The 15,425-nt window shown below is 41.8% G+C and overlaps 1 protein-coding gene across 1 annotated transcript in view; it reads left to right on the plus strand.

Moving 5' to 3' along the window:
* unc5ca (unc-5 netrin receptor Ca) overlaps positions 1–15,425 on the plus strand; it is a 184,168-nt gene that overhangs the window by 96,432 nt on the left and 72,311 nt on the right. Inside the window, exon 3 of the mRNA XM_084552055.1 lies at positions 9,116–9,259. Within this exon, the coding sequence (XP_084408181.1) occupies positions 9,116–9,259 (144 nt within the window). The remainder of the gene's footprint in view (positions 1–9,115; positions 9,260–15,425) is intronic.

The following is a 15,425-nucleotide window of genomic DNA, read 5'->3' on the forward strand; positions in this document are numbered from 1 at the left end:
AGCTGCAGTTCCTAAGGTAGAAGATACAGTCAATCTTAGTCATGGCACAGATTTGAGCTGACAAACGGGAAATGCTCAAACATGGTTAATATCAGTTAATCCATTACATTCACTGTTCTGTGTCTCCTTGTATTGTTGGCTCACTAGAAACGGATCAGTGACTGAAACTAATAACCGTTAATTATAGTTGTCAGTTTTTCATACAGGCTCATTTGAATTAATGCAAGCTCATTTTGTTGCAAACTGCACAAGGTGTTGACCTGGCCTCCAAATTCCCCCGATCCAAAACTGAACTGTGAGATGCACTGGAACAAGCCTGATCCACAGAGGCCCCTCCCCTCAATCCATAGGAACCAAAGGCCCCCACTAACAGCATCCCGTTGCCAGACACCACAGGACACCCTCAGAAGGCCCGTGTCCATTCTCTGATCAGTCACAACTGTTTTGGAGGCACAAGGGAGGCCTACACAATATTTGGAAAGTGGTCATAATGTTATGCTTGATCTGTGTATATAGATGGTGATTACGCCATGTGAAGGTCACAGGCAAGGATGCGGGGGTGGGGGAATGGGAAAGGGGCAGCAGGGCGGCCTAGAGGTTACTGAGGTCAGCTTCCAACTGGAGGGAAGGGGTCTGATTCCCTAAGCAGCTCCTCTGCCTGTCACAGTATCCTTGACAAACAGGGCTAACTTGAACCACTGCTGGGTCTTAGCCCTGGCCAGCCCCTCCCAACACAAGCGCTTAAAAATACCACCATACATCAGAGAGGTGCTCGAATACAGTAGCATTATTAGCAGTGACAGTTGCTAAAACACACCTCCGTCTGAATTAATGTGACTTAAGGTGAGAACCGGCATAATTTGTCTAGATTGCGTATCTTATTGTGAAGGGCATTCCTCCAGTGTTTGCTTAAGCAACATGCGTACGACCTCGGTATATCTCCATTAGCCTTGAAGTGTGCTAATGACATATCGTGTTCTAGGTTACTTACTTTGTCTCCATTAGCCAAAGTGTGAATGGTTATTAGTCTGCTAGCAATGACCTGTGACTCCACATCTACACATACACTCTCTCACACACATACACACGGTACATTATTGGCACACACAGTATTGGCCTGGGTGATTTGTGACCTCTTTCCCTCCTTTGCTGCCATCTCACTTGTATTGATTTCTTCTCGTCTTTGTCTCCCCCTCTTTCTCTTCCTCCTAATGTTTCTCCTCCTCTCTGTTCTTGGCCTTTTTTTTTCCTGCCTTTGCTCTCATTCTTCTCTGTGGGCATTTCTTTAGTTTTATTTCTTGTTCTCTCCCCTCCCATATCTTTTTCTCTGTCTTTTCTTTTTATTCCCCCCTCTCAAATATACCGAGATCGTTTCATTTCAATTATTAACGAGCATTAAGATTTTGAAAAGTTAGCTTGGCTATCAGCGAGTCCTGACGTGCAGGACGGCTGTGTAATGTATTTGTCCCTGCGTTTGCACGTGTTTATGCCGTCTGTGTAAAAGGCAGCGCTTCGTTTTCATTGAAATTGCCTGTGCATCTCCGAGTGTTTGCGGGAAATTGTTCGAGCTGGGTCGCAGTTCCCTGTAGACTTCCTCACGCGTCCCGGAATGTCCTGGTCCGCTGCCTCTTTGGAGCTGCTGAAGGACTCAAACGTGTGCGCGCCACAACTGTCTCATGCGTATTTGCAAACAGAAACATGCACTGGGACTGTGATCAGTCGGCACCAGAACAGAAGCCAGAATGTAGACATGCACGCACATGTGTGTACACATACACACAACCTCTACAGCATGTTTTGAGCGCACAACTGGTCACAGACCGGTGACTCTGTTCTGTCAACGTCCTTGATCATTTTCCCCTCCAAAGACATCAGCTGGCCCTCTCTCTGTCTCTCTCCCTTTCTCACAGTGCCTCTCAGCCTGTTCATCATCTCACTTTTAAATTCTGTTTTTGCCTCTCTCTCTCTCTCCATCTTTTAAACTCCTTATAATATTAATGTGATCATTTATTCAGAGTCCGTACAAGTAATGTAAAATGTGACCTCAGATCTTGTGCAGGCTGCAAAATATGATAAAAAATTCAGAACTCAACTGATTTTGCTTTTGAACTGTGATTTAGTTTTTCCTGTTTTCATAGGTGTAATTAGATCAACCCCACCCCTGTATGTATAACACAGCTTTTAGTAAAACTTAAATCTAGTCCAAACAAATGTCTGAATTCATTGCAACAGCTGGACGTTCTTAAGTAGGACTAATTTGCCGTGAACCGGGGTAAATTAAGACGGCAAACCAGCCGATATGGCTCACTGAGTAACTCGGTAAGATTGTGAAAAGTGTGTAAAGATGCAAAAAACTCAAGACCATGAAGGTCAAAGCCTAAAATTCACATAATTTCCCAGCCCTCTAGTAACTCTTCTTCATGTACAGAAACATTCACATTTTTTAATTGGCCACCGATCTATGGGGATTCGCAATAATATATGTGAGATCTAGACTAGCTGACAAATGTTAACCCAAAGCCAATCAGGCTCACTCATCCAGCACTTTACACAAATATCATAATATTGCTAACATTTTTTTTGTCATCTCCTTCCCTGGTGAAACATATGGTTTCAGCCATCAGCATTAGCAGCGTTTTTCTTTAGCATCCATTGCATAGCAAGTTCCTAAAGTATGGACTATGGTAATGTAACATCATAAAAGCCTTGTGTTTAAGCCATCTCATCTGAGTGAATCCCGGTAGGGTAATTGTGTGTTTACTTGCAGCACCGCGGGGAGGTCATAATGTCGGCCCACTCACCGAACAACAGCCCTGGAGCTGGTTGGCATTCAGGGAGCTGGTCTCAGTAACACTTGAGCGGGGCAGATGTTTGCAAGAGCAGGGACTCAAACATGTCTTTTGATGCATCTTTTTTCATTTGCATACGTAAGAGAAACCGCTATGATGTTAACTCATAGGTCTGAAATGATTTAAGCTAAAATGGAACATTATGCATTTCATGGTGATGTGGCTTTTGGTGTTTTTGTGTCTATCCTGTAATTGTATCTACTCTGACCTCATCTCTTTGTCTTTTTTTTTGTCAGACTTTCTCCCTCTGTGGCACTGATGAAATAGTAAAAGCCTAAAAGTGTTGTCTTTTTCTGTATCCTCTGTTTCTTTTCCCTAAAGGGCGGTCTGTTTGACCTGTCACTGATCACATTTAAACACCACAAAGCTTTTGAGTGCTTTTTTTCCCCCCTCTGTTCCCTTATCTCTTTCGTTTTCTCAACCATTTAGCCTCAAACTGCCCAGTCTCTGTTTTCATGTCTGCCTGTGACTCACTGGCGTTCTACTGAATGCATTTCTCTCTGGCTTTTCCCTTTCCATCTCTGCTTCCTTTGATTCAAAGAAATTAAAGCTCTACATTTGTCTGAGCCATTACTGTTTTTGTCTGCTTTCTCCAACAATGCACTTCTCTGAGAGCACAGAAAGACAGAGAGAAATGAAAAAGAATATATACATATACATGAAAAAGAAAGAGACAAAAAAAGAAAAACTGTCTGGGGGGTGTTGGCAGCTAGGGAAATGGCAGGAAACACGTCTTTTTGGCATCTACTTTAATTGATGACCAGAGACTTATTGTCCAGAGAAGTCTGATTCAGTTGCAGTCCCTAGCGTATTGGTTAAAGTTGAACAGCAACACATACTACACCTTTTTACACTGATCAGCCACAACATTAAAACCACTGACAGGAGAAGTGAATAACATTGACCATCTTGTGACAATACAGTGTTCTGCTGGGAAACGTTTGGACCTGGCATTCATGTGGATGTTACTTAGACATGTACCACCCATCTAGACCAGACCATGCACCTCCACCCCATAGCAATGACACTCTCTGAGCGCTGCGCGCACCCGCGACAGTTGCCTTGTTTACCTGTAACTTGCTACTGCTAGTTTTTTGCAACATGGCTGAATATTTTTCTGATTCTGAGGTTGTGGACGAACCATGGCGGTAGCAAATTACAGGTAAACAAGCCGACCATTGCGGGTGCGCACGGTACTCAGAGATGTAACTCCGGACTCAACGGGGAATAAACAGTAGTTCCCCTTTAAGTTTAGTTAACACAAGTACAAATAACTTATTTTTAATTATTGTTGAGTCAGATTCTGGTGTCTAGGTGACATATGTTGTACAGCGTATCATAAAAAGCATTTACACATCAAATTTAACTCCACGGGGACTTTGTATCAGTGAAATGTACTGCCGTAACATGCCTTGTGACAACACAAAGATAAGTGTAAACGTTTCTAATTAATCCAGTTAATTATAACAAACCCATTAACTCTGTTGACAGTGAGTAGATTAAGTAATTGACTCAGCACTCCATTTTTATAAAAGTGGCTTTTCTGCTTTCCTTATCACGTTCTGTGAAAAAGCAGCTCATCTCTCTTGCTCTCCCGAAAACATTTATCCATATCTGATAACATGACAAACCCCTGTACACAGACTTCTGATGACACGTCTAATAGTTATAGTTATTGGTTTGTAGCCAGAGTTTTATCCAAACAGACCTTTTTGTTGTGGTTAGTTTAATGGGAAATTGCGTGTTTTCTTTTTCGTAATTAAGGTCTCATTGATGCAGAGATGCAAGAATGAGGCAACTCTACTTACAGTGGAGGAGTTATGGCACGCAGCATGAGGTGTCAAGTTTTACCTGTCTTAAGTTGTTATTTCATTACATTTTATGGAAAAAAGGAAAAAGATCTTAAGCTTTGCATCATCCTCATCAAGAGATTAGATGTGCAGGACAGTAAGCAGCTATACAGTGTGCACCTGCGGAGATAACTCATAAATGTATATCTCTATTTTCCATTTGTCAAATAAAATAGGCCGGACCTGACAAAGCACATTCATCCTCTATTGTATTTCCACTCCCCAGCTGACAAGTAAACTTTGTTACAAGAATTGACACTCTGCGACTAAGAGAAATATTTGGGGTCTTGTGTGCGGTTTTGTGATTGATCGAATCGCCTGTGACAGTATCCACTTGTCTTGATACTTGTCTTCCATTTTTCATCTACTCCTTTCCCCTCACCTCCCTCAGCTGACAGCAGCGGTTTTGTTGATGTGAAGTTCTCTCATGCTACAGAGACCCAAAAGTCGGCGTTTGTCTCCTCATAACAGATTGATGCGGATGCTTTGAGAACTGTATGTAAACAAAATAAGACACCGAGCGATCTGGGACTTTTTAAGCCTCAGGTAGTTCAGTCACTTTTTGCCCAACAACTTTGTGAGCTCTGGATTCGGAAACAGTGGAAATAGTTTCGACGGCACAACTCCACAACCAGTGACATCTATCTTTATCCTCTTTGTGACTATACCCACTTTTTTCTTGACATGTTTTCTGTTTTGACATGACACTGAAGGAAAACAAGGGAATCGGTTTCATGTAAGATATAGATGGGTGTACATTTGTGATCTGCTCTATGTTTGTGGTGTCAAATGTTTGGGATGCATATTTCTTGAATTTTTACACCTACCTTTAGTTCCTGAAAACAAATGTATGTCACTGTGGTGTGAAACGTTACCAACGTTACCAACCAACCATCCATTCAAACATCTCCATCATCAGCTTCCTATATCAGCTACCACCTTCCTAATATTGTGTAGGTCTCCCTTGTGGCTCTAAAACAGTTGCGACTCATCAGTGAATGGACATGGGCCTTCTTTGGGTCCTATGGGTTGAGGGGAGGGGTCTCAGGCTTGTTCCAGTGCATCCCACAGATATTTGATCAGTTTGGGATCTAGGGATTTGAGAGCCCAGGTCAACACCTTGTGTTGTTTTTGTCGGTTTTTTGAGTTGTTTCTTTTGTGTGTGTGCTTGTGTCAGGCTGCATCCTGCTGGGGATGGCTGCTGCCATCAAGAAGTGTCATTGCTATGGGGTTGGGGTGCCTGGTCTGGTCTAGATGGGTGGTACATGTCTAAGTAACATCCACATGAATGCCAGGTCCAAATGTTTCCCAGCAGAACATTGAATTGTCACAAGATATTTACTTCTCCTGTCACTGGTCATAATGTTATGCCTGATCAGTGTATGTGAGTCATTATTCAGATATGTTTCAAACAAAATAAAATTCAAATGTTTTCCAAAATCTAATCGGTGTCTTTCACTGGGTTCTGATTTCCTTCTTTGATCAGGGAAGATGATTTGAACTTTGAAACCACCAGTTTCTTCTTTACAAACATTATTACATTCAACAGTTTTAGATGCTGAGGTAGATGCCATCTGCATTTCTCTGCATTGCTTTCAGATCAAATCAGATTACTGATTCCGAGCAGTGATTACTTAAGTACATTAACTCTTTTTTAACTTTGACTTTGCATCCATACTAACTTGGCAGGCTCAGCTTCACTGAGCCTCACACATTTCTTCATTGCTACCACTGGTTTTGCTCGTCTCTTCAAAACTCTCTTTTATTTCTCTGTGTATGTGTCCAATGTTTTTCTGTTTTCGCATCCTCTATTTAGTCCTAAAACTAATATCTTTGTTTCTTCACCTGCGGTACCTTGCAACACACATCCTGGTTTACCCCTTATTCATCCACTGACGTTCCTCTAACTCTTATCCATGCGTTGGTTTGTTGCAGTCAGTTTTTGATTTTACTTTGACACAAAGGGAATGTCCACCCAAGTATACACTATTGTTTTTGGTCATTGGGAGGAACTGTAACTCTCCTTCCTTTAATAAGAGCTGAAAGTCACCCAGATGACTGAGTTGGGCACACACTTAGCACCCAGAGAACTGTAAGTCCTGTTTCTACTTCACAGTTTCATTACATTACTGTTAAATATCCACATTTATTACAAATTATAGACGTAAGAGTGTTTAGGCTCAAAACAAGCTTAAAGTACAAGTTTGAGGTGCAAGACCTGAGGTTTCTTAGACTTTATTTATAAGGTTTCGTCAGTTGTCTGCCTGAAGAAAGCTTCTTATCATCCAGTATAAGTGAGCTGCAGTTTTCAGTCAGGATATCTGAGGTGCAGCCATCGTACTCCATATTTTAGTATCATTCTTGGTGGTAAACCTGAGAATGCTGTCTAATAATATAGGTTTTGCTATTTTTCTTTCTTACTTTCAGATTTCTTTATGAAAAAAGTGCTTGATGTTAAATAATCCCATATTTTCTTCAGATTCTTGCTGCATACAGGTCTCCATACTAAGTAGAAACTGTAGGTACTTCTTACTCAGTGGTCAAATCCTGTGGTCCCATTCATGTACCGTTCCCATACGAGTCCATTTTCCATAACTAGCTGTCTGGCTCATTTGAACCGTTCACTTTAATTGCCTTACTTTCCTCATTATTTTGGCAGAAGCATTCTCACTGGTCTCCACCTTCTCCCTATCCGTCCTGTCCTTCTTGTCCTCACACTGCGTCCTCTGCTCATCGTCCTTTGCCTGCCCACTAGTTGTCTCAGCTTCAGTCCTGGTTTGCCGGCTGCTTATAATTGCCTCTTTAGCTGGTATTTCTTAGCCTCTCATGCTGTGACTTCTTGTTCTTTCATTTTAAGCTGTGAAGCCACATCCGTCTTGCTTGCTTGTTTGCTTGTTTGCTCGCGCACCAATATTCACTCTTGTCCTTATACTGTTTCTGCTCTTTGCCCTTATAGTGTTCTTCCCCTCGTGGGCTGTTATCCCGAGTTGTGCCTTCCAGAAGTTTTTTTTTGCCTTCTGCCTTACTTTCCACTTTGCTCTTTGTGCCTTCAGTGGCTTTGAATTACCATATTATCTAAGGTTCCTTTTACTTTCCACATCTTCCCACTTCGTGTCCCATCTCATCAATCTTTGTTGGTTTTTTTCTATCTCAAAGGCCGCGTACCCTCCCATCTCTCAGCTAGCATCCTTAAAAGCTTGTTGTTGCCTTCTTTACTCTTTGCCCTCATGGGTTTCTCTTTATTTCTCTTGCCAGCCGTTAATGGCCTTAAGTCCACCACAATCCGGTTCAGTAGATTTCACTTTTTGCCTTCCTCTCAGTCCCCGTGCCTCTATGCTGGCTTGTCTGTCTGGAGGCAGGAACTTATGGAGAGTCTTCATAAGTAATAGGCCCAAGTCAGATTTGTGGAGCCCCATAGAGATGGTTTCTTGGGTCTTTGTAACACCGCTGAACCTGAAATAAACTGCCAGGATCTTTTCTCATAGCATTTTGCCCGTCTACTCCCCAGTCCCCACATACTCTTACTTAAATCCATTTTTATCTCCTTACCTTTTTCCTTTCCATTTTCGCATTTTCTCTCCTCTCTCACCTCTCATTCTGTCAACATCTCTCCTCCTCTCACTCTGCCTCTGTCATGATGTTCTCCTTTACTTCTACCAGTCCTCTGTTTCTCTCATTTTTCACTCCGGTTTCTTTCCCCTTCTGAGCTTAATGTCTGTTTTTTTTTTTTCTTTTATCAATCTCTCCTTGATACCTCCACCAAATTCTGTTTTCCTTTAAGGTTCTCTGTTCGGCATGTCCTAACATTTCTCACTGCCTCTTTTTCTTTTCTGCTTTTGAACCAGTGGTCTACCTGTGCCTTTCCTATGTCACACATATTTCCAGCCTGAGTTCCTCCCTTGCTTTCTTCTGCAATCCCTCTCTATCTACTATGCCCCCTTGTAGTCCTATCAGATGGGCGCAGATGTATAAACCTCACACTTTTTCTTCACATGGGAACTGCTTTCAGAATACAAAAAAGGGGGGGGGGGGGGTTGGCAGAAATAAATCCAAGTGCAAAGGAACAATCTCACAAAGTTCACATTAAATCTGGACAGTAAAATGACCTGGCTTTGTAAACAGCAGCCTGTATTCAATGATTATCCTCTCTCTATATTTAGTTGCTTAAATATTTACTGGGCACTGCTTGGATTTTTGCTTCTTAATCTAACATAAAAGCAGTCCCACATACACAGAAGCTTAAATAGACTTGGATTGGATTGGATATTTACTGGCTCCCCACACACACAAAAAAAAAAGAAAGAAAAAGGAATGTGTTCGTGACTCTGTTTGTGAGAGGTTATTTTTTTCTTGTTTGAATTTTAATCCCAATTGATATAGTAAATAATGCAGTAGTGCTTTTCCTTTCCTCCGCAGGTCTGGTGGTAAGAGAAGCCAGTATCGAAATAACACGGCAGCAAGTTGAGGAGCTGTTTGGTCCTGAGGATTACTGGTGTCAGTGTGTGGCCTGGAGCTCAGCTGGAACGACCAAAAGCCGCAAGGCACATGTCCGCATTGCATGTGAGTACAATACAGTATGGTTGCATTAACGCTATAAAAGTTACAAGATACTGTTCACACATCAGTAAGCATATCGTATGCCAGTACAAGCAGCAAAAACCACTTTCCATCTTTGCAAAAGGAAACTCATATGTTTGCAAATTAACACACACACAGACAGTCATATGTGTACAGTTTGAGTCATCTCTTCTGGGTCCAATCTAATGAAAATAGCCTTATGTGTGCACATATACAAACACACGAAATGGCTATCCGTCTATATTATTAAGTCAGTAAGATGCCTTTTGCCATCGTGCCATGTGCAATTGCAATCTGTTTTCATTGCTGCACATGGCCTGAGTAGTTTTCCACAGAATAGCAGCACCGAGCAAAAGGATTTAGTTAAGGAGGTTTCGTCTTGTCTCATTGATGCATATTGAACAATGAGATATCGTAGACTGTATAAATATGGACAACGTGTCGCCACTTCCTTGCTTTGGCTTCACTTTTGAGGAGCAGTTCCGTCGTCCATCTTTATACAGTCTATGTGAGTTACACATTCATTTTAACTAGGAAATAATAAAGACTTATCTGAAAAATATCTTGGAGTTGGTCAAACCTTCGCAGTTGTTTACCTTGAATGATCCACAGCGAGGAATCTTTTTTAGCTCTATAACTTTAGTCTACCATCAGTAGCTTCCTGTCATGGTCTAGTGAAGAATTTAATAAGGCAACTGGGAGTCTGACTATAAGGTCAACACAGGCCAGACTGAAACTAACCAGACTTGATATGAGACTGTCAGACTGCATACACAGTTTTCACATGGGGAAATCATCATCCAGGGGAAAGAAGAAAAGTTGAATCCTGTTGCGAATGGTGGTCACATGAGAGGACTGCAGCCACTGAGATGCAAGGGGATCCAGAGGTTTGGTAGAAATCATCTAAAAAAAAAAAAAAAAACCTTCTGTTCTTTAAACACAAACATGTATCACAATGGATTGTCTCTTCAGATCTCCTTTTGCTGAGAATTCAACCCACAACAGTAATTTTCCAAGCGTCATTGCTCTGGTCAATTTAGCCATATAAGACAACTGGGACTTGTCTGAATGCTCCGGTCATAGAGAGGTCAAGCGGAAAAGAAACACCAATAACAAAATCGACCCCCCTCCCCAGCTTTACCTGGCTTATAGTGGCGGTTTTGCTCTGCTTGAGTGCGCTCTCGAAAAGGACGACTGGGGACTTTGACGGAGTACATTCAGCAGACACACAGGATGAACTGCACACGTCCCCGTTCGCAGTACTTTAACAGACAGTATCACTCTAACAGACGGAGCAGCCGAGACGTTTCGTTCTCCCAGGTTGGTCTTATTCCTGCTGCAGATGGAAATCCAGAATGCTGACCCTTGTTTTACACATCGGGGTATTTTATGTGGCTGTAAATATCGCTCCACATTTTCACTTTTATATAAGATATAAAAGACATATTTAAGACTGGCAACCCTGGACAGGTTGCCAGTCTATCACAGGGCTAACACAGAGAGACAGACAACCATTCACGCTCACATGCAAATAAGAAGGATTTCATCGTCATATTATTTTCATACATATTTATTAAAACACATTTAATACAAATCACAAATGACTTAAGTTCATAATAGGCTAATGCACACATTCTACATGTTATCATATGTTAATTAATCCTGGACCAGATAATTAAAATACAGAAAACGTGCTTGAATTTGTTGACAGAATGTCTTGGACTCAAGTTTGCACAATATACAACACAGTGAACAATTGCAGTGGTGTACCACAACAACATATTTCTCAGTTAATTTGGCTTGTCAACTTTAAAGTGTTTAAAACAGCCTCGCTGCTCTCTGCAGTGTTTTGGTACGTGAGGATGTTTTTCTGTCTGTCAGCAGAGAGTTAGTGACACAGTCAGAAATATCCTTCTAAGCTCCGCTAATAACATTCTCGCATGGAACGGGCCCTCCTCGGGGTGCAATGAAAGCCGGGTAATGTGCCGCTTTTGGCTTGCGTTGGAGCTGATGCACACTGAGAGACAGATGCAGGCAAGTGGATGCACTGTATGCATTCAGGCTTCTGAGACGCACACGACACCAGCTGCTGAGAAATGCACACGGAGCATTGTTCAGTTACAGGGCTTGAGGTAGTTCACGCGTTAAGGCGTGCGTGAGTTTCAAGATGCATAAATGTGTGTGGGAACATGAGAACAACAGTTTGTCTGTATGTCTAAATTGTAAGAAATATTCTAAACCAACCCCATTTTATCAGGCTGCATCACCACACTAATGATATATAATTACACAGCTGTAAGAGACCTGCCAGAGGCGAGGTGGAGGGAGAGATGATGATGGAAGATGCCTCTAAGAATGCTTGAAGGGTCAACAGATATCAAGGAAGAAAAGGATCATGCAAATCCCCGCGTACCTCCGCTTTGCGTTTCTCTTTCTCTTTAGATCACTTTCCTTCCTACCTTTCTTTCCTCCGCTGCGCATTTTTTTTCCCTTCTGACTTTGTCTGTCCCGCCGTCCTTCACTTTCTCTCTTTCTGTTATAACGGTGATTTTTTCCTTAACCAGATCTGATTACACTCAGCCCCCTCTTGCGATAACCTTTTACTTCCAATCGACCCAACCCTCTGACCTACCCTGCTTTCGGCTCCTATTTGGATCTACTGTTGTGATTAAAATGCTTCCTGGCAGCTAGATCTTGCTGAGCAAAGTGTCTTTTCTACTGCACCATGCAATAGCAATTCAGCATTTCTCTCCTGCTTTCCACTTCCTGCTCATTTTCTTCCCCATTGTTTCCTCCTCTTTTATTTTATTTTTTTTGTCTGTATTTCTGAAAACACCCTCTTCATGTGCTCATTGTTTCATTCTGTCTCTCGTGCTTACCTTTTTGCCACTGTTTTTTCCTTTATCAAGCGCTGCGTGTTTTTTTTTTGTTTTTTTTTTGTCAAGTCAACTAAACACAGTTGGAAGCTGGATAATGGCAGTCTGTGTTTTTTCTCACTAGAGAAATTAAATCTCGTTTTTATTTATTGGATGTTTGGATCAAGACGCTTTACCTTATGTTCTGAACGCTACACACATATTAATTCACGTTTAAAAAAACAGATAACGCAAACATATTCACACGCTCAGTCATGCACAGCATTGCAGGCACGTACACAGCATAGACAAGTACTCAGACACAGATTGTCAGTCATGCTCTTTGGCCCCACGGCTTTCAGGTCAACTCTTTCTCCTTCGGTGGATTAGCAATACGTCAAGGTCACACACACACACTCACACACAGACCTACACACATTTACATGCGCGCGCAAACCTCCCAGACACACACAAAATTTCAGATGATGGCAATTTGTTCTGCCACCTTCCACTGAGATATGTTGTGTGCATAGCAATCAGGAGTCCAGACACTCAGGGGCACAGGAACACGGGCAGCTACTTGTGTCAACTGGAAAATTTCTTCTGTTTTGTTTATGATGCAAATGTCTCCACTGCATGCGTTTAGATTTTCCTTCAATCACGGACGAATTAGAGCAAGGAAAGCAAGTCTCAACAGTTGTGTTAAAGCGTTTATTGGATCCCGTCTGTCCTACACACATGTAGGCTTAAACCTGCATGTAGCCTACAGCATTAGATTTAATCACTCGTAACCTGGCAACAGGAACTAACCGCAGAGGGTTGCCCGCCGTTCTGGTATGAAATTTGCTCAGCAGCAACCACAAACACAGTCTTGATGATATTTGACCTTTTCTAGCATATAATGGCATATTTACGGTTTCAGTAATGCATATTACATTGATATCCACCCTGCTATATACCCATTTACAATGACACTGCTGCAGACTCTTTAAGTGGAGGACCCTGAGTGCTATGTTGTCATTTTTTTCCGTGAGGAGGTTTCGGTTTCTGGCTTCGAGAGTGACTTCATGATGATCACAAACACTAAATAAACATTTTTTTTTTTTTTTTGTGAGAATCCACAGAGTGTGTGTATGTGTGTGGAAGTGTGATGTTTCACCACTGCTGTAGGCCACTGAGCTTTTTCCCAGATGTCAAGAACCGCTTCAGGGCACTCTTAAAGTGGTAAGCCACAGTGTTGATTTACTCACACAGAGCTCACTCAAAGTCAATTTTTAAAGTCCGAGTGTGGGAAAAATAACAGACGTATCAGTCCGAGCGCAGGGAGGCAGAGGGTGACGCCGCAGTTTATTAAGTCAAAGGTTAAACCGAAACAGAAAGTTTGCTGAAATAATAAACTCAACAACATGTATTATACATCGATCAGCTACAACATTAAAACCACTGACAGGAGAAGTAAATAAAGTGGACTATCGTGTGACAATACAATGTTCTGCTGGGGAAGTTAGTATGGATGCAAGGTCAAAATTAAAAAGAGTTAATGTACTCAAGTCATCACTGCTCGGAATCAGTAATCTGATTTGATTTGAAAGCAACACAGAGAAATGCGGATGAAATCTAACCCTGCATCTAAAACTGTCAAATGTAATAATGTTTGTAAAGAAAAAGCTGGTGGTTTCAAATTTCAATTCATCTTCCCTGACCAAAGAAGCAAATCAGAACCCAGTGAAGGACACCGATTAGATTTTGGAAAACATTTGGATTTTATTTTATTTTAAACATATCCAGTCAATGACTGACATACACCAATCAGGCATAACATTATGACCACTGACAGGAGAAGTAAATAGCAATTCAATGTTCTGCTGGGAAACATTTGGACCTGGCATTCGTCTGGATGTTACTTAGACATGTACCACCCACTTAGACCAGACCAGGCACCCCCACCCCATAGCAATGACACTCCTTGATGGCAGCAGACATCACAAAAACAGTTCAAGAACAACTCAAAAAACATGAAAAACAGCACATGGTGTTGACCTGGCCTCCAAATTCACTAGATCCCAAACTGATCAAGTATCTGTGGGATGCACTGGAACAAGCCTGTTCCATAGGGGACCTTCCCCTCAACCCACAGAACCCAAAGGCCCCCACTAACAACATCCTGTTGCCAGACACCACAGGACACCCTCAGAAGGCCCATGTCCATTCTCTGAGTCACAACTATTTTGGAGGCACAAGGGAGACCTACACAATATTAGGAAGATGGTCGTAATGTTATGACAGATCAGTGTGTATACAGAGGTAGATCGCATGTCTCACCAAGGAGAATGACTCTAAAGATCTGATTTTCAGAGCTCCGTCGCAAATTGAACTAGTATTTTAACTGAGATAAAGTCAATGACATGCCGGTCTCTTTTTTAGAAACTAACTTTTACTGAAATATCACTTTGATCAAATACACAACTACAAATTGTTTCCACTGCCACACTAAAAGGAAAAACTTCCATTCAGTTCAACTCCAAAACATTTTCCTTGATGTTATTTACAGACCATACTTCAAGCACCAGGAAGGCCTTTGGGCCACCCTTTTTCATCCTAATGAGCTATTTTACAAACCTGGGTGCAGAGGAAGTGTTGTGCTGCAGACTGCCGGTGCTATGTCAGCAAACTGAGTTGTTTACTCGTTCAAACCCTGACCGTGGATGGAAAGGCCTCGCTTGATGTCTGGAGCTGATCACAGGTTGTGAAGTGTTGAAATGACAGGGTGGAGAGTTCAGTGAAAGAAGTGGCCTGAGTGGAACGAGGCTCTCTAAAGTCATTTGGAGAAAATGACTCCCCATGTAACCACACTGAAAATGACTGTGACACCCAAGGTCACAGTCAACCTTCATTTCTTCCATTTTTTTTTTACTTTAGTGGCATTTCAGGTCGTCCTTACGGGTTTTCTCAAAGTTTGAGATTGTACCTGACCGACCGTTGCTACAGCAGAAACACTGAACACTCAAATGGCTGGTGGTGAAGAGAGTACTGGAAACCTTTGTTTTAATTGTACAATAAAAATGTACTCTGAGTAACCATTATTGCATTTTTATAGGGGAGGTGTAAGGGAAAATATTGTACAGTATGATAACCCTATAAAATCAAGAACCCACTTTGGCTACTGAATAACATGCAGTTAAATGTCGCTGTACGCACGAGTGGAACAACATAGAGCTGATTAGAACTTAGAGGCATGCATCCACCTAACACAGCATGGCCTTACTGGAATAAAGCAGAATTTAATACACCTG

Source organism: Chelon labrosus (assembly GCF_963514085.1).
Source record: "Chelon labrosus genome assembly, chromosome: 9".
NCBI lineage: Eukaryota > Metazoa > Chordata > Actinopteri > Mugiliformes > Mugilidae > Chelon > Chelon labrosus.